The sequence below is a fragment of the Schistocerca nitens genome, chromosome 6 (assembly GCF_023898315.1).
Source record: "Schistocerca nitens isolate TAMUIC-IGC-003100 chromosome 6, iqSchNite1.1, whole genome shotgun sequence".
In the NCBI taxonomy this organism is placed as follows: domain Eukaryota; kingdom Metazoa; phylum Arthropoda; class Insecta; order Orthoptera; family Acrididae; genus Schistocerca; species Schistocerca nitens.
Genome location: NC_064619.1, coordinates 454,410,492 through 454,436,409, shown reverse-complemented (window position 1 = coordinate 454,436,409; position 25,918 = coordinate 454,410,492). Strand labels below are relative to the sequence as shown.

At 39.1% G+C, this 25,918-nt stretch overlaps 2 protein-coding genes across 5 annotated transcripts in view; one reads left to right on the top strand and one right to left on the bottom strand.

The window, feature by feature from the left end:
* The window catches only part of LOC126263153 (INO80 complex subunit C), an 89,728-nt gene extending 70,357 nt beyond the window's left edge, over nucleotides 1-19,371 (bottom strand). For both annotated transcript variants that reach the window (XM_049960186.1, XM_049960187.1), the window contains exons 1-2: nucleotides 19,232-19,371; nucleotides 2,418-2,552 (exon numbers count right to left, since the gene is read on the bottom strand). In XM_049960186.1, coding sequence (XP_049816143.1) covers nucleotides 2,418-2,552; nucleotides 19,232-19,258 — 162 coding nt within the window. In that variant the 5' untranslated portion in view covers nucleotides 19,259-19,371. The remainder of the gene's footprint in view (nucleotides 1-2,417; nucleotides 2,553-19,231) is intronic.
* Nucleotides 19,372-19,450: 79 nt separating this feature from the next.
* Nucleotides 19,451-25,918, top strand: part of LOC126262522 (GATOR complex protein WDR59) — a 299,723-nt gene continuing 293,255 nt past the window's right edge. For all 3 annotated transcript variants that reach the window (XM_049959194.1, XM_049959192.1, XM_049959195.1), the window contains exon 1: nucleotides 19,451-19,753. In XM_049959194.1, the coding sequence (XP_049815151.1) occupies nucleotides 19,694-19,753 (60 nt within the window). In that variant the 5' untranslated portion in view covers nucleotides 19,451-19,693. The remainder of the gene's footprint in view (nucleotides 19,754-25,918) is intronic.

Below are 25,918 nucleotides of genomic sequence, written 5' to 3'. Positions count from 1 at the left end.
CAATGCTTCACTCACTGACTGAAAACAGTGCCAGTTGACAACATTTCAGCACAAACTCTAGCGTCTGCCTTTGTGTCAAGTCGGATAACTCGTTTTGGTTTCCTGATACATTTCACAATGGAGTGCTCCTGCCAATTTTAATCTAATCTATTTGTCCAACCTGCCAAATTCTGCAGTGCTTTTCATCACAAAACTACAAGTTATCACCCAGCGAGCAACGGCACTATTGAACATTGGCACCATTCCCTAAAAGCAGCACTGACATGTCATGAAACTAATTGGATGACAGCTCCACTCATTGTCCTACTTGGTCTCTGAAACACATGTGAATTCCCTGGAGCCTTCTAACCAAGACCAGCCAGACTACACTCGTCGGCTGAGATAACATACAACATGCATTTGCCCCGCAAAGCATTGAGACACAGTACAGCACCCAACTATGTGCATCGTGACTTGGAAACATGCATGCACATAATGCTATGCACGGTTCATGTTAAGCCCTCTCTGCAACCACCTTACATAGCTCCACACCGTCTCTTACAAAGTGGTACATAAACGCAGACGTAACAGTAAATGGCAAATCCTCTACACTTTCCATCAACCAAGTCAAACCAGTGCACATGTTACAAACTGTACTGCTGACTGATGCAAGATGGAACCAACTTATGCATGATGGAACCAGTCTCATCGGCAAGCATCAACACTAACAAAGGCAGATCCGCTTCCAGAATGCACAAGATCTGGATCACATGTTTTTTGGAGGATGGTTTGATTCCCCTGGGGCAGATGATGTACTGATCAAGATTGCCATCTGCTGTGTTAGTGCTGTGTGTGTTTCTGATTTTGCTGTGGGTGTCAAAGTGTCTACAAATCAGCTGCCGGACATGCTGTGCTTCAGCACTGACAATTTCTGTTTATTCTTTGACTTCAGAGTACAACCTTCTTCGATTTCAATAGTTACACAATCATGGATGATTCTTCAAAAGAGGCAGTTCTACTAACATGCCAAGCTTCTTTTAACTTATTTTTCCAAATAAGATATTTTCTTTGTGTGTTATGTTGAATACAGAACCATGTTGTGCAAGAATTATATGTTGTGTACCAGCCTGGTTGAATATTACAACACACAAAATCAAGTTGTTCAATGGCCCATACCTAACCTTTCTAAAGCAATTTTGGAAAACATACTGAAATTATTTCTTTTGTGCCACTGTCTACGCATTGATATCTTTGAAACAGAGGGTAGCTTGTTGCATAATAAAGAATTGATACAATTCAACAGTTCATTCTTTTGAAGTTAAGAAAAGATGATCACGTCACCTAAATAAAAGAATTCATAGTTGGTGGTTTACTCTAAAAGGTTTGAATGACAGATACAGGAATGTACTGCCTGAAGCATATCACTGCACTAAGGATAACTTGCAATAAGGATCATACTGAATCCCAAATTTCAGCAAGAGCATATTGCATTAAGCTTATCTATAAAAGTAATAACAGTTATCTATCATGACCACAGTCCCACAGGGCGTATCAGATACCACTATTTTAAAGTCGTACACGACACAATTATTATCAGATAGTGCGACATATTTACTTTTATCAGCTATTTTTAAGTAGTCAAAAATAAAATAGAAGAAAAATGTGGGATCTGATAACAGTCTTCAGAGAATATCCTTAATTGGGACTATACCCAGGCCTTAAAGAAACCAGAAACAACTTCTGATGACATCTCCTTGGTAAATTCTTATATCAGCACCATCAGGATCCTAACATCTAAAAAGTATGCACAATCTCATCTGAAGTTCTCTCCCATTTGCAGTGTGTGTGCAACGCAATGGGGAGTGTGGAAACCTAATGCCTAGACGGGAAATCCTATGTGGTTAGTTGATTCCATCCCACCCCTGGACCACCGTTTTTCACACCTAGTAGATAAAGCTTGCACATGTCCTACTGTCGGTATCATCAATTCAAACCTGATAAAAGTCAGCTGCTGCCTGCAAAACTTGAGCCTTTGGATATGCATCATGAAGAGTAAACCAAAAATAATATATGGTGACTACCAATAAAAACTTCTCAAGCTCTTATTTGTTTGTTAATGAGATCAACAATTTCTCCAGGAAACACTTATTTTCTCATAAAATTTCTTAGAAACAAAACAATACTGTTTGGCTGGTATAGCAGTGCCCATGAACACAAGTACAGGGGAAAAACAACGATCATTACTGTTCACTAAAACCACAATTAATCTCACTTTACAAATGTCATAAAATACTGGTACACTGTAACTGTGTTATCTAGGAGCAAAACAAACCTGATATCTTCTTTGGAAGACTGGCTGTTATTGTGTGCATGGATTTTTAAATTTGCACAATTTCACAAATAACACAGTGAGTCACTAACATCTGACATTGACTTACCTGGAAATTTGGATGTTTAAAAACAGGAGGCTTTTTATCTTCTTTTCCTTCTTCTGTGGCATCATGAGTGACAGTGACAGGGCTTGGGACAGCGGAGCCACTCACACTGTTGGAGGCACTGTCATCTCCAAGAGGCTTGAAATGAAAAAAAATTAAGATCTTAAAATGTGTCACAAATATTGACAATTTTATATTATTATTTCTGAAGATTTACACAGCTCTTCTGTCTGCTACTGAATGACAACACATAATTGAATAAATGGTGTTTTCAGTTTCACATGCCACATTCTCAGAGAAAAATTCAATGAAAATTTTCTTCTGATAGCAACAGAAGCCCACAATTAAATCAGGAGACATACAAACAATGTTCCACTAAGTTGCTTAAAAAAAACACTAAGAATCGAAGAAAATAGAGCTAAGGGGGACTGCAAAGAAAAAAAGTGTGGAGGCAGAGGCTTTGCACCTAGTTAGTAATCTAGTCTGTGGTAGTCTGTAGATTGTAGTTACAAATCTGTAAGTTTCTTAAAGTGCTGCTCCAGTTGTGAGAGGGTAATTGATTAAATCTAGAAGATTTTTGTATGAATATAGCATCAGAAAGTAGAAATGTCTTCCAGAGAGATCAGATGTTTTTGCTAAGTGTATGTCAGGAAAATTAAACAAACATGGTTCTGGGGGGACCATTTCATTAAGTACAATTTACTAATTGTGTACTCTATGTGCACTCCTCAAATAATTATATTATTAAAAGAGGAAATGCCAAAATGTCCAATACTGGCTATCAGCTTTGACCCATGATGTCATCAAGATGGCAGACAAAAACCATATCACCTCCATCCAATATTGTGACAATAATGTAATAGATTCAGTATAATTAAGAAATGCAAACAAGTTCAAAATTTAATCATAATTTGAAGAAGAACATGAAACTAATGGGACACCCACAAGAATTATGGGATTTTGGGTGAGAAGAAACAACAAAAAATATGCACAAATCAATACTGCCAAAATTATATAAAGGCCACAAAAAAAGAGCACAGTTCAGTATTGTCACCTTTAGATAAACCAAACTATACAATACCAACAAACGAATATACCTCACTGCAAATTCTGGTATAAAAGATAACCTATAATGAAGTCCAGAAAAACCATGAAACCATAACTTGCTGCAAAAGCTGGTATTGAAGACTTCACTTGACATCTATTGTAAGAACAAAGTCCTTGATACCAAGTAACCTAAACTCAAATCAAAATATGGTACTGAAAAAAAATCTTCACCTATTTTTTTAAAAGAAACTCCCATGATGCCCACCAACCATAAACAAAGATTATCACCTATCAAACCCAAGGAAACAATCCACAAATTCCTTGATAGCGTCATTAACATTAATTTATGCCTACAATTAAATTACAAGCTGCTCGACCAAACACTCACAAATGAAAACATCTTAAAGACAAATTAAAAAATGTAAACACGAGGTAAAACTTAAGAACACATCTGGAGGCAATTAAAAGAGACTGTATATACTAGAATGATATGTACGCTGCTGAAACATAGGTAAGTAGGACATCTATTAGTGTAATTCATAAAAATAGCCATACAGTGCACTAAAAATTGTATTTTAAGAGATATATATGAAACAGGGGTAGTAGATGGCAAAGAATGATGTTGAATGATCAGACAAGATGGCACAAGAATGATATAATAGCGTTCAATAAATATCATCATGATAAGTGAATGAAAGTATGTGGTGGCATAATGAAATATAGTTGTGCACAATGATGCAATATAAAAGGGAAAGTCCTGTGAAATTTAACCTGTACTCTTAGGTCCCATCTACCTAACCACCAGTTCGGAAATCAGATAAATTCTGAAAGTATCCCAACAAGTTTTTGAAACGATAATTCTGAAACAGAAAATTAAACAATGGGAATTCTAGCATGGAATATTAATCCTATATATCTGTCCCTGCTATATAATTACTTCTGGACTTTGACACAGATCACACTTCCTACCTCACTCTCACATACTTTCATTTGTTAGTTTCTGTACATTCCTGTGCCACATGAACTTGTTGAACCCAAACTTACCCCCCCTCCCCCAACCTCTCCTTATTCCAACATCCACATACTAACCTCACTTAATCCAGTTGTACACATACCCACCCACCCATCCACCAATCTGCATCAAACTGTTACTGAATTTTTATTCACTTTACTCTCTGAAAACATTGTTTTTTCAAGTCAATTTCAATTTAGTTTTGCCTTTCACTATTGGTCCTACTCCCTCAGATTGAACCTTTTTCCCCATTTTTCACCCACTCTGTCCTTTTTGTGAGATTTTTCCTACTTCTTTTTACAAATTTTTATGCCCCCCCCCCCCCCCCCACCAATATGGATCCTTGATCTTCCATCTGCACCAATACACAGAAGTTTCCCTACCCCTACCAAGAACCCAGTCTCACACAATATTCCTGCTTTGTTGCCAAGCTCATGGAATCCCCCAAAACCATCAAATTACCTTTATGGCTGCAACCTCTCCTTCCACAATGACCTCCATCTGTTCAAATTCGGTCATTCCATATCCCTCACCAACCTCATCCAGAAAACTCATGTAAATCAGGCCCAAGCCTCTTTGCAATACCTCCTCTCCGTCCATAAAATCTTCATGCTTTCCCATCCCAAATTCCTGCATCCCATCTCACACACTGAATTCTTGTCCTGCAGGAACTAGAGCAGCATGCACAACACCACCTCAAAAAATTCTCCAAGCTGTTCATCTCCTACTCCCACATTCGACGACCATTATCCACCACCTCTATAAGAGCCTCCAAACCTCCCCCACGTCCCCCTATAGCCGAGAAACTCCACCTTGCAGACTTTATATTTACCACACTCTCAGAAACCCCCACCCACCATTATACAGAATTGAGACAGTAAACAGATCTGAAACGTACACATGAACCTTTTCTCCAGCAGTATCAGTCCCAGAGCAGCCTCAGTCCTTTCCAAAGGCCTTACCTTTTGCTCCACTCCCAAATTCGATCATGCTGGACTTGCTAAAGACCTTCACTCCTTATCCCAGTCCCTAGAGTGGAAACACTTTACTGCTGCCAACTGTACCAATCAGACTGAATTCAGAACCAATACTGAACCCTGGCTGACTCAGTTCACTACCCAGCCACCGTGATACACCCCCGCTGCCCCCCATTCACCCCTGTTAATGTTCCACAATTTCTTAACCTCAAATCTGGCCTCTCCATCACTGCCCAAATCCCTCACCATGGAAACCAACCTTACATCTGCAGCAAGAACCACCACCCTCCACCCAAAAATTGATGCCAACAGTATAATCCTACCTGCCGACAAAGGCTCCACCATTTGGTTTTGAATCATAGGGATTACATGGCTGAGGGACTCTGCCAGCTGTTAGATTCATCCAGCTACCACCATTCTAGAAATACAACAGAATCTCCAGACCCTCTGCAAATCCTCCTCACCCCTGTCATATCCTGCACTCATACCCTCTACATGTTTCCTTAAGTTCATAAACCCAACCACCATGCATGCCTCTTCGACCCGATACTGTATCACACAGAGAGAATCTCCCCTTTTGTGGACCAACATGTTCAGTCTATTACCCATAGTCTACAATCCTATATAGAAGTCATCAACCATTTCCTCTACTGAGTTCCTGTTCCTTTGCCACATAGCACCCTGTTTATCACAACTGATGTAAACCCACTCTGCACTAACATCCCCATGCCCATGGCCTTGCTGCTACTGAACATTTTTTTTCCCAACAACCGACTGATGCCAAACCTGCAATTTTCTTCCTGGTCACCATGACCAACCATATCCTCAACCGTAATCACCACTCCTTTGAAGGTATCTTCCACAAACACATCTGTGGCACACCAATGGGCACCCACATAGTACCACCCTATGCGAATGTATTCATGGGCCATCTACAGGTACCCTTTCTAACCTCGCAGTATCCCAAACCCATCACCTATTTCAGATTCAATGGAGATTGAAGGTGAGAACATCCTGTCCACATTCCTCCAGAACTTCAACACCTTCTCCCCCATTCACTTCACTTGTTCATCCTCAACCCAGCCACCTTCCTCAATGTTGACCACCACCTCAAAGGTGGCTACAACAGTATCTCCATCCTTATCAAACCTATCAACCACTGTTAACACCTTCACTTTGACAGCTGCCACACATTCCATAACAACAAGTCCCTCACTTACAGCCTAGCCACGGAGATCACATCCATAGCGATGAGCTGTCCCTCTCCACCCAAATATACTAAGGATCTCACCGAGGCCTTCACAGACCGAAATTACCCTGCAAACCTTGTACAGAATCAGACCTCGTCTGATTTCTCTCTTCAGTCACCTACCACTTCCCACACACCCACTGTCTGGCCACAAAGGAGAACTGTAGCGACACAGTACCATTCAGAATGGTGGCAACTGAATCACATTCTCTGCCAGTCTTTTGACTGTCTCTCGCCATATCCTGAAATGAGGAATATCTTACCCACTATCATTCCCATCCCTTCCACAGTGGTATTCCACTACCCACTGAACCTCCGCAATATCCTTCTTTATCCATACTCCACCTCTGCTCCCAACCCCTTGCCTCATGGCTCATATCCCTGCAAGAGATCTAGATGCTAACCTTGTCCCATACATCCTCCCACCGCTACATACTCCAATCCAGTCAAAGGCATCTCCTATCCCACCAAAGAGAGGGCAACCTATAAAAGCACCCACATAATCTACAAACTAAGCAGGAAACACTGTGCTGCTTTCTTCATGGGCATGACAACTAATAAGCTGTCTGTTCACAAGAAGCAGCCACCAACAAACCGTGGCCAAGAGACATGTGGACTACCCAGTTGCTGAACATACTTCTCAGCACAGTGAGCTTCAGTTCAATGACTGCTTCACCACCTTGCCATACGGATCCTTCCTGTCAATACCAGCTATTCTGAACTGCACAGGTGGGAACTCTCCCTACAATGTATACTGCATTCCCATAGCCCCCTGGCCTCAACCTTCACTAGCCCCTGTCCTCCAGTTACGTCTCCTTCCCTGCTTCCCCTCCAGCACTACACAGCCTTCTATACCAACAATGCACCCAATGTCTTTTTACACTCTTCTGCTCCTCTTCTTTTCTGCTATCCCCCCCCCCCCCCCCCCCACACACAAAAACTTCTGACTGCACCTAGCAGCTCTACCCTGTTCCCACAATGTCCCTGCATGCTACCACAAGCGTCTTTTTACTGTCCCCCACTTCACCCTGCTAACCCTCACCCTTCCTGCCCCAAGACCCCTCCTTAACCCCCCCCCCCCTACACACACACACACACACACACACACACACACACACACACACACACACACACACACAAATTGACCAGATTGCTGCTTCCATCAGGTACAGCTGCAATCTGCAGTGTGGCAACAGCAGCTGGAGATACTGGTCACGTGTGTGTCAGTTATGCTTTTTTGAATATGTGTCTGTGCATCTTCTATTTTGGAAGAAGGCCCTTTGGCCGAAAGCTTAAACTTATAGCAGTCTTGTTGTCGTGTCTGTCTGCAACTCAACATCTCCTCCATACAGTGAGTAGCAATCTACCCTTTTTGCAATATAGTTGTTATTCCAACCTTGACTTTCCATTGTTTGACATAGATATTAGTGTCAGTGGTGTTGAGAAACAGCTGAAATCATGAAAACTGAACGAAGCTCCAGGGCCTGATAGAATCCGTCAGATTTTATACTGAATTGACAGGTGAGTTAGCCCCTCTTTTAACAATAATCTACCACAGATTCCTCAAGCAAACAACTGCAACCAGTGGTTGGAAGAATGCACAAGTCACTTTTATCTGCAAGAAGAGTAGCAGAAGTGAACCACAAAAGTACCGTTCACTATCCTCGACAACCATTTGCTGTAGAATATTCTGAGCTCAAATGTAATAAGGTATACATTGATCATGTAAAACACAACTTGCATTTTTGTCACATCACATGCTGAAAGCCACGCATCAAGGCAGTGAAGTAGATCAGGACTTCTGAGTTTCTGAAAAGCATTTGACTCCGTATCACATTTGTGGTTATTACCAAAAGTATGATCGTATGGGGTATCAAGAGAAATCTGTGACTGAACTGAGAATTTTTCTGTAAGGAGAACACAGTATATTATTCTGGATGGAGAGTCATCAACAGGTGTAGAAGTAACCGGAGATGTGCCACAGTTAAGTCTGTCAGGAGCCTTTCTGTTCACACTGGATATTAATGATCTTGCAGATAATGACCTCAGACAGTTCGCAGATGACACAGTTATCTGTAATGAAGTATTTTCTGGAACAATTTCCACAAATACTCAATCAGATCTTAATAAAACTTCAAAGTGGGGCCCAGAATGGCTACTTGCTTTAAAGTTCAGGAATGTAAATTGTGTACTTCATAAAAAATAAAAAATTAGTATATGATGACCACAGGACTTGTAACAAACACAACTAACAGGGGGTACTGAATGTGAACAAGGAAAGGCAACACAAATGGTCAGAGTGTTGTTTGACCCATAGAAGACTGTTAGAGATATGACAAAGAAACTGAATGACTATAAGAATATATTACAACCCCTTTTGTACCATTCCAGTAGGGACCATTAGGACAAGATTACATCAACTACAGTGCACTGTAACTGACACAGTGGTTTACAAAATATGGCTGTAGATGTAAAAAAAAAGTAGTTACACGGAAACCTTTATTTTGATGTTTTAGGTTAATTTATAAATTAGAAGCAGCACAATAACGCAATAGTGACTTACATGGCAACTACAATGAAGATGTTTCTCACAACAAGAGTCTGAAATCAGGAAGACAATACAGAAAAAAAAATTTCAAAGTCAGCAGGTATAGTTGAGGTTCCAGTCTATGTTCTGAAAGCATGCACAGACAGCATACAAGTGCCATTAACAAACATAATAAATGAGTCCTTTAGTTCATGTTCAGGCAGAGTACCAAATGCGTACCATAAAGACCCAAATCATGAAAGACTGCTATAAAAATTATAAAAATCATTTAGGTACACATATCAGAAGTAAGCCTTGAAAACTTGGATTTAGGTCCAGACAGTTCATGTTGCTTTCGCCAATTCAGTATGTGGTAGTATGCATCGAAAAAACTGCTGACGTCACCTTCGCTGACTGCAAACTGAATGCAAAAGGAAACACAGTCCTGTACAATCTATATGCAAACAGGTCCAAACACCGTAAATACAGGTCCCAATCAACAAACGGATGAGAGTTCCAGCTAGCAGCAAAGTATAGCCCCACTATACATCAATACCAGCACTTCAGATAATCACCAGTCGACAGCAGGAACTATGTGGGTGAGAAGAATCATGCACAATTAAGTTTGTACACTAAAAACGAATTGTAGTTATTACATTAATGTGTGGTATTGCTAAACTGTGGTTAGGTGTTTCCTTTGTACATTTGTCTACACATATCTCTAGACTGGTTTCCTTTGTATATTTGGCAACATGTATCTATATTTGGTTCATACTTTCACCATGATGTGCAACAGGAACTGGCTGATCTTAAACGCCATCTTTAGACGTTACTGTACGTATCGTACTCCTAATAGAGTGTGAGAGCAGTGCGGCCATTTGTTCTAGTAACTGGTTGGCAAATCTAATAATAATGTGGGATTACAAGCCTCATCTGAGTATTACATTTACATCAAGCAGGTCCCAGGACTGAAGTTATAAACCAGTACTTCTGCTCTTTAACATGACCATGTAAATATGCGAAGAAGCATTAAAAGCACATCAAAAGCCTACTCAGAGTCTCATTTCCATATTAATACCATATCTACTTCCCGAACCTGACATCTGTGTCATTTTGTACTGTCTCCAAACACAGAGACCTAAAAAAAAAAACTCTCAGCTTGACCTCCATCACCATCTCACCCTCGCACATAGTTGCTCGCGTGCCAGAAACAGATGGAGGATACAGCATATCATTTTGGATTGAGAGTCATTGTTACATGTGCCCCAGGGAAATGCACTGGAACCCTTGCTATTCATGTTGTATATTAATGATCTTGCAGACACTATTAATAGTAACAACTGGCTTTTTGCAGATGATGCAGTTATCTATAATGAAATACTGTCTGAAAGAAGCTGCATAAATATTAAGTCTGATCTTGACAAGGTTTCAAAGTGGTGCAAAGATTAGCAAATTGCTTTACATGTCCAGAAATGTAAAATTGTGCTCTTCATAAAAAAACCACATACATCCTATAATGTCAATGAGTCACTGTTGGAATCTCAGACAAATAACTGAGTGTAACACTTAGTAGCATATGAAATGGAATGATCACATAGGCTCTGCCTGTAGAATACTGGGGAAGTGCAATCAATCTACAAAGGAGATTGCTTACGAATCACTTGTGCAACCGGTTCTAGGATATTGCTCAAGTGTGTGAGACCCATTCCAAATAGGGGTAACAGGGGATATTGAACGTATCCAGAAAAGGGCAGCACGAATGAACACAGATTTGTCTGATCCATGTCAGAGTGTCATGGAGATAATAAAGGAACTGAACTGGAAGACTCTTGAAGACAGACATAAGCTGTCCTGAGAAAGTCTACTAACAAAGTTGCAACAATCGGCTTCAAATGATGACTCTAGGAATATATATTTAAATGATGACTCTAGGAATATACAACAACCCCCTAATATAGCTCACACAGGGATCATGAGGATAACATTAGAATAATTACTGCATGTGCAGAAGCATTCAAACAATCATTCTTCCCTCCCTCCACACGCAAATGGAACAGAAAGAAATCTTAATAACTGGTACAATGGGACGTACCCTCTGCCATGTGCTTCACAGCGGTTTGCAAAGTATAGATGCAGATGGAGATGACCTCAAATCACCTCCAATCTGATGGCGTAATTCAATGTTAGTATATTTCAACATGTCGGGTCATGACAACACAAAAGAGGTGCCATTATGAAAGAAAGGTAATATGAAGAGTACTGAAAACTACAGGTCAGTTTCACTACTGTCTGCATACTCAAGAATGATTGAACCATCTGTTGAGACAGTATAATGAGTCACATGAAGAAATACAATCTATTTACCGAAGCACAGTTTAGCTCCTGAATCAGAAGAAGCACATTATTGGCTATTACAGAATTCACATAAGTGGTACTTTGCGCTCTTAGCAAGGATCACTGTATTACAAGCATATTCCTTGACATGTCCTCAGTTTTTGACACTGTTGACCACAAAATACTACTAAACAAGCTAGTACTAATGTAAGAGGAATACAAAACAATTGGTTCATTCCTAAGTGAAAAGCAGGGTGTTAAACGTAGATATAGTTTACACACCTGCTAATGACAAATTTTAGTATAACAACCATTCATACATATGTGTTCAGGGCAATGAATTGGGTTAAATTCCATTCTTAATATAGAGGATGTTTCAGGAGGAAAGGTAAATATTTTAGGAGAGGGTAGTATGAATGAACTGAAATAAAAAATCCATATAATGTATGTCCAATTTTAATTGAGTACAGAGGTACAGCTATTAGTATGTTAACCAAACAAACTTAAAGTAATGACAAATGAGGAAATTAGCAGTTGATTTTCAAAAATTCCACAGCCAACTTCAATGCACTTTTGACCTCTCTTGATAACACTACATGTATCTCTTCTGACGTCGTCTTTACATTCTTTTATGAGGTTTGTGCTACTAATAATCCGAACAATCAAATTGACTGTTGTGGTTACCTTTTCTTTGTAGACCTCGCCTTTCAGTCACCCCCACAGGCAAAAATCCAAAGGTGTTAAGATTCGGGGACACTGGTGGCCAAGAAAATTGCCCACGTCTACCGATTCACCTTCTAGGGAATGTAAGATTTAGATGATGTGTCAGCTGACGACTACTATCTGTCGGAGCCCATCATGCTGGATGAACATACACATTCTAGTACCCAAAGGTATCTCTTCCAATAATGCTGGAAGCTCTTTTTCAAGAAAGTGTAGATAACGTGGCCCTATAAGGCGATGCGGTAACATACAGGCCCAATCAACTGGTTGTCTATCACACATTTACAGAGAAGTATTCTTGAAAATGTGTCTCCAAAATTGCATGTCAGTTTTCTTCAGACCACTGATGTGAACTACAAGTGTTATTGATGCCATCATGAATGAAAGTGGTTTCATCAGTGGAGTAAACATGGGATTACCTGGCAATTTTCAAATATCCAATGACAAAATTCCAGTTGTCTACCGTCATCTCCTGCTGAAAGGTGTTGGATGAGGTGTAAATGACATGGGTGGAACCTGTGCATACTTAACGTCTGCCAAACTCTTGTACGTGGAACATCAATATGTGCAGAAATTCTGCATGTGCTTGTTGAAATACTATGTTCTACCAACTGAATAATGTCTTCTACTTCATCCACAGCCTGTTCATTTACATATTTAGATGCAATGCAATTGCTGGGCAATATAACAGTGTCACACAGTGTATTGAACACATGAGTAGATGCTCTTGAATCTGGTAGTTTGCGGTTAGGAAATCGTATGCCATATTCTCTACAAGCAGCAGTAGGATTTCCATTATAATAGCTATACAGAAATACCTTGTCGGCATACTCAGCATGTGTAAATACGTGCAGCATTTTTACTTGGTACAGTACAGTAGATTTGGCCAACAAATCACAGTGGAAACTTCAATGTAAATTAAAGCACAACTTCACAACATGAACATCAACACTCTACTGCTGACATTTGATAAATATGCCCATAGCAACTGGTGTATTAACACATGAAATGAAAATGCATTGAACTCAGCTGTATCTCTATACTCAATAAAAATTCAACACATGTTATACGGGAATTTTTATTGCAATTCATCTATACTATCACCTCCTAAAATCTAAAATATTTACCATTCCTCTTTAAACACCCTGTATACCAATGACTTTTAAAACAATCTAAGACATGGAGAAAAAGTTCTATTTGTTGGTGACAGCAACATCATAGACACCAATAAAGTAGTGGAACTTCCATAAGAGAAAGAAAATGAAACTCTGAAGGATGTTTACAACTGGGCAGAATGTAATAAATTAACACAAAGAAAACAAACAGTACGCATTTCAACGTAAATAGGGAACACAATTCTGTCACATTATGCATAGATTATGAATTTATAGATTGGGTCCAAGCACTAAGTTGAATACTGGTTGTCAGTTAACATGGAATGAACATACAAAAGATGGTGGCAAAGAGAATGTCATCTGTATGTTTCGCTCTTAAGGTTTGTAACAGCAAAGTCTTGTGGTGGCATATTATTCCTAAGTACACTCAGTTCTTAGCTGTGGGATTCTTTTCTGGGGATCGAAGGCACAAAATTTGGATAAAATTTTTAAACTGCAGAAAATAGCAATAAGGATATAACTAGAAGTAGTGGATGGTATACTGTAAAGAAATGTTTAAAAACCTTGGTATCCTTACTGCACCAAGTGAGTATATCTATCAATCTGATGCACTTATCAGGGAAAACATTATGAAGTATTTTACTAACTGTTCTATACATAATCATGGTACAAGAGCAGTTTTGGACTTATATTTAACAACAAAAATAAACAAAAACTTCAAAAAATAATTTTCTACATCTACATCTGAACAAAATTATATAATAAATTGCCTTAAGAAATGAAAATAATTATTAAAACACAACCAGTTAAAAAGGCAGCTAAAACATTCATCACAAATAATGCATATTACATAATCAGAGATTACATCTACATACATATTCCGCAAGCCACCGTATGGTGCATAGCAGAAGAGGAAATACGGAAGAGTCTGATCCTGCCCATCTGTGGTCACGTCACAAATATGGCGGAAACAACCATAAACCACGATTCCCATATGACGCATATAAAGTGGTTACAAACACGTTATGAAGACAAAGATACATCGAAAAACAAACACACACACGTTCCACAAAAAGGTTAATGACACTAACGAGACAAGTGCGGGAAATTTTTTTTTTTTTGGTGGTGACAAACTAAATATAAACAATTGAAAACTCTTTGCCTTTAAATATGTCTGCTTGTGTGTGTGTGTGTGTGTGCACGACTGTATACCTGTCCTTTTTTCCCCCTAAGGTAAGTCTTTCCGCTTCCGGGATTGGAATGACTCCTTACCCTCTCCCTTAAAACCCACATCCTTTCGTCTTTCCCTGTCCTTCCCTCTTTCCTGACGAAGCAACAGTCGGTTGCGTAAGCTTGAAATTTTGTGTGTGTGTTTGTGTGTCTTTTTATTGTGTCAATCGACCAGCACTTTCCCGTTTGGTAAGTCATGGAATCTTTGTTTTTAATAAATATTAATAAATATAAACAAAGATGATGAGACTTACCAAACAAAAGCGCTGGCAGGTCGATAGACACACAAACAAACACAAATATACACACAAAATTCAAGCTTTCGCAACAAACTGTTGCCTCATCAGGAAAGAGGGAAGGAGAGGGAAAGACGAAAGGATGTGGGTTTTAAGGGAGAGGGTAAGGAGTCATTCCAATCCCGGGAGCGGAAAGACTTACCTTAGGGGGAAAAAAGGACAGGTATACAATCGCACACACACACATATCCATCCACACATACAGACACAAGCAGACATATTTAAAGACCACTGGTCTTTAAATATGTCTGCTTGTGTCTGTATGTGTGGATGGATATGTGTGTGTGTGCGATTGTATACCTGTCCTTTTTTCCCCCTAAGGTAAGTCTTTCCGCTCCCGGGATTGGAATGACTCCTTACCCTCTCCCTTAAAACCCACATCCTTTCGTCTTTCCCTCTCCTTCCCTCTTTCCTGATGAGGCAACAGTTTGTTGCGAAAGCTTGAATTTTGTGTGTATATTTGTGTTTGTTTGTGTGTCTATCGACCTGCCAGCGCTTTTGTTTGGTAAGTCTCATCATCTTTCTTTTTAGATATATTTTTTCCACGTGGAATGTTTCCCTCTGTTATATAAATATAAACAAATTTAGACACCCACCCCCATACAAAACGATGAAAAAAACCAACATCACAAAACTCCCCTAACACCACTCAACACAATATCATCTGGAATCGGACTCTTCCCTTGACCTATATAGCTCAACAGCAGCTCTCGATCCCATAAATTAGGATCAAACAATTCCCTTGGCCTACATAGCTCAAAAACATCTCCCGATACCAATACCAACATAAACTACCCCACATTGGGATCTATCACTTCCCTTGACCTATATAACTCAACAGCAGCTCCCGATCCCATAAATTAGGATCAAACACTTCCCATGGCCTATATAGCTCAAAAACATCTCCCGATACCAATACCAACATTCACAGCCACACATTGGGATCGATCACATCCCTTGACCTATATAGCTCAACAGCAGCTCCCGATCCCATAAATTAGGATCAAACACTTCCCTTGGCCTACATAGCTCAAAAACATCTCCCGATATCAATACCAACATTCACGGCCACACATTGAGATCAATCACTTCCTTTGACATGAATGGTCACAGGTTTCTTTGAGCCGGGGGTGAGTGTGACACAGATGCTAAAGAAACTGAACTGGCAGACTTTTGAAGATAGATGTAAGCTATCCCGAGAAGGCCTAGGCCTACTTACAAAGTTTCATGAACAGACTTTACATGATGATTCTTGGAATCTACTGCAACCTGTGCTTATCACTTACATAGGGATCATGAGGAAAGATCAGATAAATTATAGCACAGACAGAGGCATTTAAAAGGCCAGTCTTCCTGCATTCAATGCCTGAATGGAATGGGATGAAAGCCTAATAACTGGTACCATGGGATGTACCTTCCGCCATGCATTTCACAGTGGTTTGCAGAGCATAGATTTAACTGTAAATGTAGATACAGGTTAGTAATGAAAAGTTACAACTATACAGCTTGTCGCAGTACTATTATACTGTAATGTTTCTTGCACAGAAAAAGAAGAAAGGAAGGAAGATTAAGTTTTAATGTCACATCAACATGTAGGGTATTATGGTCCGTTTTTTGCAAGGAAAGAATGAGCCAGGATCCACAGTGCATGATAGTAATGTCTCACCATTCTCCTGAGTTCAGCATCTCACTCCATCAAGGGGAGGTACTGACTCAGTTTTTCAGGTGGACTGGCGGAAGGATATGAAGATGGGCTTGGAGGATAGCGGCATGTTTACAGGACTGGAGGCAGTTTCCTTGACAGACTGAATTAGTGCAAAGGGTACAGTAGCAAGTTCATGGTTCCAGAGATATCAGCAGGTGCCCTAGATCTTTGCAGTGATTATAAATAAACCTGGGATTATATCAAAGAACCTTGTACAATAGTGACTAGGAATCAATTAAATGAGGCACTGCAGTTGTTAAGATACTGGCCTCTTATTTGGGAGGATGGCACTTGCTCTGTCCTGCCATTCTCATTTAGGTTTTACTAAATGATTTCAGGCAAATGCCAAGATGGTTCCTTCATCATTAATATGGCCAATCACCTATCCCATCCTAGTAAAGTATACTTACATGTGTTTTTAATTTTTGAGCTACTTATTTCCATTCTCTTATTATGATACATACTGTATCATTGAAAGATGAACCCTGGATGTATGAATAAAATAGTCTTTCTTAATGTTAAGTGCACTTAAATTAAATTACATGTTTGACTTCTTTACGCAACCCACAGACCCAAGGAATATGACTATGTTGTTGTTGTTGTTGTTGTGGTCTTCAGTCCTGAGACTGGTTTGATGCAGCTCTCCATGCTACCCTATCCCGTGCAAGCATCTTCATCTCCAAGTACTTACTGCAAACTACATCCTTCTGAATCTGCTTAGTGTATTCATCTCTTGGTCTCCCTCTATGGTTTTTACCCTTCACGCTGCCCTCCAATGCTAAATTTGTGATTCCTTGATGCCTCAGAACATGTCCTACTAACTGGTCCCTTCTTTTTGTCAAGTTGTGCCACATACTACTCCTCTCCCCAATTCTATTCAATACTTCATCATTAGTTATGTGATCTATCCATCTAATCTTCAGCATTCTTCTGTAGAACCACATTTCAAAAGCTTCTATTCTCTTCTTGTCTAAACTATTTATCGTCCATGTTTCACTACACTCCATACAAATACTTTCAGAAACAACTTCCTGACACTTAAATCTATGAATATGACTAATGTAACGTAAACTGCAGTAAAGGGTCAAAGGACAAATACATATTATTAATAGCATATCAGACTAAGATACTCAGGTCGCAGGTTATTACACCTATAGATCATATAACACTCTGTTGTATCAGAACAAGAAATAATGTATTTTGATTGAAGGTTGCAAAATGCTGTAGCCCTACCAGAAGAGTCTGCTCTATGAGCTCTGCTTTTACTGGGCAACGTTAATTATTTACATTACAGTGGAGACGGTATATTTCGCAGGGGTGGGCAGATTTGGGGCAAGGGCCAAACAGTGGGGTCATTGGTCCCACCAGATTAGGGAAGGATGGGGAGGAAGTTAACTGTGCCCTTTATCAGGAACCGTCCCAGCATATGACTAAAACAATTTAGGGAAATCACGGAAAGCATAAATCAGTATTGACAACACATTTAAATCATAATCCTCCCAAATGTGAGTCCAGTTGAGGGATTAAGTTTTACTAATCTCCCATCAGAGTGTCTCTCTCTCTTTTTCAGGCTCCACCGGGACAAATCAACGAGGATGGTAAGATCTATTCTCTCCCCCCTAGGAACCACAGGAATGACAATTTTGTGCAAACTGCACCATCTCGAGCCAAGAATAGGCTCGTCTTTTCAGCGTCAGCATGTGAGTCCAGTGCGCTAACCACTGTGCCACGTTGCTCGGCTTCTTCTCTCTGGGGACCAAATTGCTCACATAGTAGAGCCAGAGCATGTACTACTTCATGAGGCAAAGTGCCAATTTAGTCTAAAAAAAGATCTTAGTAACAATAGAACAGTGGCTGTAGCAGAATTATTTGGTTACTGGTGCAATTGAACTTGATAATAACACAAGGGCCCCAACATGAACTTGTCTCTTAGGAGAGTTCTAACTCCAGAAAAAAAAAAAAACCGAAGAGTATAACAACAGAACTTGAAACGGTAACAGAAGAGATCAGTTAGAATCATTAACATACATCGAGCAAACAAAAAAAATTGGATAATTGCAGCTCTGTTTCTGCCACATTAGGAGCATGTTTTGAAACAATGGTTGTTCTGCTAATGGATTCGTGCAGATGCACTTACAAACACAAGAAATTAAAGTGTATAATATTTAGGACGATACATAACGACGATGTTTAGTAAGATGAAAAGTTTTATGATGGTGTCCCTGATTATCTTAATTACACAGTGCTGTTAAAGTAGAATTCTGAGAAATCCAGATAGCAACCATTTTACAGCTCTCGATAAATATCTACCAGTAATACAACACACACAATAGCATCAGTGTACACTAAAACATTACTTTGTTGAAGAGTTGTTGTATCATGACTTCCTATTGTTAGACGATTGTTATGGTCCAAAAGTTGCAAGAAAAATTGCATTTTGTTGTCATGACTGGTCGATGACATTATAAGTTTCGGTGTACTATAGCGATTTAAATAGTCACGTCCTTCTTGTCATTTACAATAATATTAATTTGTTGGTACGCAGCGATCTTTCCCTCAGGTCAAAGGTTATAAAAAAACGGCCTGTTACTAAGATATTCACCGTGTTCGGGCGCTTTTTCTTCACCATTCGTTAGTACATATTCTACGAACTACGTGTTTCATTCCATTGCTCACTTAATAAACAAACACAAACATTCAAATACAGACATTAACGTCAGAAACTCTTTAGTATTATCTTTGGATGTTATTTGGCAAGTGATGATTTTTATCTCTGTACAGGCGAAACTCTTTGGGTTTCGAAATTGTTTTTGTTGACAAAGAGTGGCAGAAGGCTGTCTAAGGAGTTTCGCGGTGTGTCGAAGAGGGTGTAGAAATGTACAGAAACACTATTTTTCGATATGAAAATAATACTGTTTGCTTGGAGCGCCAATTTGTTTCAGTCAGCATCAGTATTTCAGTGAACATATAGCGTATTATTAGTCAGCATGCGCTTGATCTCTGTGACAACTCGGTGTTGTCAGGCATAACTACTAAAGTAATCGGTCATAGTTCCTAACTATAAATGACAATGGCCGCACGGTGGAGTAGCGAATTCACCGTATCGGAGCACAGAGACCTGCAGGTAATATTTCAGTAAATGTGCGCCATATTTTGCTTTCAATAATTTCTGCAACCTAGGAACCTGATGTTACCAATATTTGGTTTTTGATGATTGTGTATATCCTCTTCCTCGTCTTTGAGTTTCCAGCTTCCTTACACCTTCTGTATTTGAACACATCAACGTGAAGTTGATTTTTATTGTGACCAGCTTTTATTTCTCAAATGTAAGATCATGGAGATAATTATAGGCCTACACTGAAGGTTATTATCACAGTTTGACCTGTATCGTCTACAAATGTTTACGTTCGTGCCATATTTAATCATTTCCCATATTTAATGCACTTTTCGCATAAAAAAGAAAATTGCAAGGTATGTTCAGAAAACGTGTATTAGATGACAGACAAATTTCCGAGTATTTTGATGCGTGTTGTGTACATACGTTATAAATAATACAAGTGGGTTCCAGTTCATAACTTTTACCGAAAGTGGTATCGAAGGCACCAGTTATCCGATCTCTTTGCAGTCACCAACAAACAACACGTTTGCCATTTTTGTGCACCAATGGAGCCCTTTCAGTTGTTGCATCTCCAGTAGGTACAGACGATGCTAGAGTAGCCAGTTATGGGATCACTTAACACAACACTTGCTACAGCTTCCTAGGTAGCTACAGGAGTAGGAAGACAGAATAATTATTCACTGAACGATAACTTACAGCAGGGTGTGCTTATGTTCTTCAACCAGAAATTTGCTTTTCCTGCCCCCACAGCAGCTGGACATAGAGATATGTCATTTGATGTTTAAAAACATCCACACCAAATAGGCCTAGTTGTCAAGTACTCAAATTCTGGAATGTTCTGTAGGTCATTTGAACTCTTATTTTGAAATGATTTGGAACAAGTCAGTTTATAATACATGTATACATGATTAGTGTTAACAGTAATAAATATATTATTCTCAGTTCTGCTCATGCAACTATGAATTCAACAACGAATTGTCACCTTGTAGTATGGGCTATTTGTTGGTATACCCTAACGATCAGTTTGTCACCCCAACCAAATTTTGCCTTTGATGTAGGCAACAAGATGGTGAGGAGACTTATCTCTCTCATCGTAGTGGTGGATCAGTGGTGACATGACTGGGACAGTTGTAGCGTATTGTGGTTGCAGTTACTTGACTGCATCACTTTTCAAAGGCATATCCTTCGTTCAGTGTCATTTGGTTTCTGGCATCTCAGAAGGGGCTATGACACACATTGAGTATGTGTACTCCACCATTTAAGAAATTCAGATAATTCATACCTCCAGAATGAATTTTCACTCTGCAGCTGAGTGTTTGATGATTTGAAACATCCTGACAGATTAAAACTGTGTACCATCCTGGAACCTTTGATTTATGTAGGAAAATGTTCTATGGCTCACAACCCATTGTTCCTGTAGTGAGTCTTGTGATTTATAATGACTGTGTTTCCTTTAAGCAGTCTTCTTTAAGAAATCTCACCCTGACTATTGTTCATCTAATTCACAGCTATTCCTAGTCATTGTTCCAATAATGAGTATTGTGATTCTTAGTGGTTGCATGTTCCTCTGATCTGTTTCCTTTAAGAAGTTCCACCCCTGAATATATAGTCCTTGCCCATTTTTCATGTTGTTCAGTGTTCACCTTTTGCATGTTTCTCAATTGGTTCATTTGAATCTCTCAGTAGTATCAAGAGTGGCACTCAAATTATGGTCTTTTGGTGCCACCCTGACATCAGTGTCATTATTTAGTTCTCCTGGCACAAAGAACACACACTGTTAAAAAGTTTCCTTAATATGTAGAATTGTCACTATAGGATGACTTTTGTTTACATTTCCTTAGGTCTAATGAACAACATAGTCCATTGGTATAGTCTTTGAAGTGTAACAACATAAGTTATGTAAACGGCATCTGCAAAGTTTTTGTTTGTAGATTTCAGTTATGGATGTCATTCATGTGTTTTGTTTGTATGTCCTATATTTGTTATGTGTGTCTGATGTTAGTTTGTTTTTGTGGTTGGTTTTATTAGCTTTGTTGTGTGTGCTGGTTTCATCAATAATTGTGTGGAAAGTAATTTGTTTACAGTTATTTGTATTTTAGAGCCTGCTCCTAGGACTAATGGCTTGTCTTGCAAGTTCCCAATCTTGCAGTTTCCCAAGTCTATTGTACCTGGTGAGCCATTGCAAGGAGGTAGGGAGATTGGATCACATTGTTTACTGGAGCAATATGTAGATTAGATTCAGTTTTTGTCCCATAGGCCCAAAGATGATATGTTTTTCATGAGTTTGGAACAAGTCAGAAAGTATAACATAAAAAACATAAAACTTCTAAATATAATTCTCACTACTCTGATCATTTGGCAGGAGATTGTCAAAATAGGTAAATACATTATGTAGTAAACTGGACCTGCTAATATTTACAGAATTAATACTCTGTCAGAATGAAACACAGTTATGCACTTTTAATAAATTTATCATACACAAAATACATAATCTTGACTGTTGTGGCCAGGTGCTGTCAAAACTGAAATCTAAGGACATTTTAACTTAAGCTGGTCTAACAGTCCCTGCTAAGATAGTCATATACAGAGTAGGAGTTGCATATCAAGAAGTCTTTTAAACTCTGTTTCAACTGTGCTTTATCTGAATCCAAGTTTTTTATGGTTGCTACAAATTATTTAAAATATGTAGTCCTGATATTGGAATCCTTTCTGGACCAAGATAAGTGAATTTAGGCCTTTAAGTAGATTGTTTTTATTCATGGTATTGATGCTATGAATTGAGCTATTGGTTGGAAACAGAGATATATTACTTGCAACAGAGGCAATGGTGGAGCCATTTGATCACGTTTTATACTATACCTGTAGAGGTCAAATGGAAATGATACATTTAACATCCTATGTTGGTTTCTGTGAATTGTTTTTATTAATATTTTCTTTTTTTATAGATTTTTTTTTCTTGCCAGTGGATATACAGTTTTCAGGTTTTGTATGTTTTGAGGGTATATTTAGCCTTTAATTATTTTATTTTTTTCTCCTCAAACCAAAACTTCTTATCCCTATGGAAGTCCTGTTAATTTGTTAGTTTTTCTTTTGGTAATGTTTTTCCATTGTCATTTGTGTCATCCATTGCTTGTTTCTAGAGGATCATATGAAACAGGATAGAGGTTAGTTGCTAAGAAATCTGTGTGGCATGAAGGTACAAAACGTTCATGTTGTCAAGCAGTGACTGGTGAAAGCTGTCTGAAAGGAGTGGGGTTTGTGGAGCTGAATAGTTGGTGGTTTTAGCTTTATTTGTCACTAAGGCCTGCAACTTGTGTAATTACAATCGTTATTCATTTCTGTTAAAATTGGTTTTGTGCTTTTGGATTTCTATGACCTCTGTACAGGCAACAGCAGTTCTTCCACACTACAAACTCCGTAACAGATGCCAGCATGACTCAGAACTCTTGGACAGTGATCTGATGATGTCATGACCAGACTATTGTGTGTATACATGTGGGGTGTTCCACAAAGTAGTTTACACTGTTTGAACTTAAATAATACAAACAAATATAACAAAAACTGTGAATTTTGTAGGTCACATAAATGGTCATGACATTACTGATGATATATTCTTGCAGTCTTTCTCGGCGTATTCCACTGATGAATTCTTTTCAGGTTATCAGCCAAGTGGTGCCGTCGTCTTGTCACGTTTCAATGAGTTTCGTACCCATCATCTTCTGGCAAAGAAAATAATGATGGGTATGAAACTCATTGAAACATTGCGACAAGATGACGCCACCACTCGACTGATAACCCCGAGAAGAATTCATCAATTACTGATGATATTTTACTGTTGACGATGCTCAAAATTTCCTCCATCAGCAGCACTACAGCATCTGCAATGCTGGAGAACAGAATGACACTCTTGTGTTATAGTTGTCATTGGAATGGATTCACATTTGCATTTTTCATGTCATCCAGCATATGTGGCTCTGTGACGTGGATGGTATCCTTGGGAGCTTCCCACAGAAAGAAGTCTAATGACATTAGATCAAGAGATCTGGTTGGAAACTCAAAGACTTCCTTGTCATCCTATTCACCTCTCAACAAATGTTCCAGTTAGGAATTTCCACACGTCACAATGGCAGTGCAATGGTGCACCATCACTGTTCCTTCAAAAAAGAATTATCCTACAAGTCCTCTGACAGACATACCACACCACACTGATAACCCAGGAATATTAACGGCTCTATCTTCCATAACATGGGGATTATTTCTTGCCCAGTACACACAGTTATATTGATTGATAGTTCCATTCAGTTTAAATGTCGCCTCATCACAGCAAACAATGACTAAACTGTTTATTATCGCAAATCCATTTGCATAATTCAAGGTGCCTATCTGGATCGTCCTCATTTATCGTGTGAAGCAACCTGGAGCTGTAACGTTTCCACCTTGCTTGCTTTCAAGTACAGCGAACACTTTATATGTTGCCACCTGATTCACATGCAGCTTGCCATATGGATTTTTTGGGGATCTTGTGAAAGCATGTACCACTGTATCCTCCCCTCGTTTGTCAACTACTGAATTCTTCTTGCCACATCATTCTTTCATCAGACCACACACACTTCCTTCCCTCTCAAATTTGTCATATAATTTTGTTATTGTTATCAGCAATGGGATCGTAGTATGAAACTATGATCTGCATTGTCTCTGTGCTTCTTTCATGTTTCCACATTTCCAGTAACACTTTAAAACTCACTTTCTTTGCTCCAAGAACAAGTTTCCAGCCATATTGTTATTTACTAGTAGTTACTGGTGACACACACTACTGATGGGAGCACCATATAGTTAGAGTTGGACCAGGTTATCAATAAGCTAATATGTCCTCAGTTATTAAACTTCAAACAGTGTAAAACTTTTTTGTGGGGTGCCTTGTGCAAATAGTTTAGATTGCTGAGCTTTTTTATGTTTGAAACTGCTGTCTGTAAACATGTAGACATAACCCATATAGCTCGAAGTGACACAAAGAAAAAACCATTAACAAGCAAACGGCCACCAGCAAGTGTAAATAATTTTTCTAATAGACTTCCTAAATTTTGTTCAGAGTAATTAAGAGCACTATCACATATTTAATACTTCTTTGGGCTAGAATGTCAAGCCATTGAGGATGAATCATGTGCAAGAATTGTGAACAATCTTGACTACTTTGACATTATCAACAGAAGATAGTCAAGGGTTAAGAAAGATACCTCCACACTTGAAGCTTTATTCTCACATATGAATGATGTGCTAGAAACCTTTAACAAAAAGATGGTGCCAGTATGTTTTATGACCATTCCAAAGTTGATGTTTGTGAGGCTCACAACTTAGAAGTGGACAAGAGGAGCAGTTGGGAACTGTCTAAAAAATACAGGAAGCAGGCAGTTGTCTCATATGAGAACATTTAAGTGGTTTGAGAGGTAGGGCCTGACTGAGGAATTGGGCACTGATCTGCTTTGACCCATGACGTAAGGGTGCTGTGGTATGTGACGTCATTACAGTGTGGTGTGGAGTTTATGAGTTGGTTGTGTTTGTAGATGTTTTTTGTGGTTGATGGTAGTGGTGTGTGTGTGTGTGTGTGGTGTGTGTGTGTGTGTGTGTGTGTGTGTTGGCTGACCTCATTTGCAGCAGCAGAATTTGGTGTGTGTGTGTGTGTGTGTGTGTGTGTGTGTGTGTGTGTGTTGGCTGACCTCATTTGCAGCAGCAGAATTTGTTGGTGGTAAGTAATTTTTTTTCTTTTTTTTTTTGTCTGTTCTTATCGAGTTGTGATGTTTAGTGTATTATTGGTGTATTGGTTGTGTTTTAATATCTGTAGGGGATATTTGATTTTTGGGTTTTTGAGGTGTTGTGGTTTTGGGTTTTATTTTTCGTAGCTGTAGGTGTTGGTGTTTTGGTATCGTCAGCTATGGTTGACGTTCATAGGCCAAGGGAACGTTCAATTCCAATTTACGTAGTCACGGGTGTTGCTTTTGTGGTATTGACAGTTGTGGAAATGTCCAATTCCAATTTTTGTAGTTGATCGGTGTTGTTTTTGTGGTATCGACAGTTGCGGTTGAACTATGTAGGTCAAGGGAAGTGTCTGATTCTTGTGGATTTTGTTGGTGTCGCAGAATATTGTAATTTTGTTTTTGTCATCATTTTGTGTGA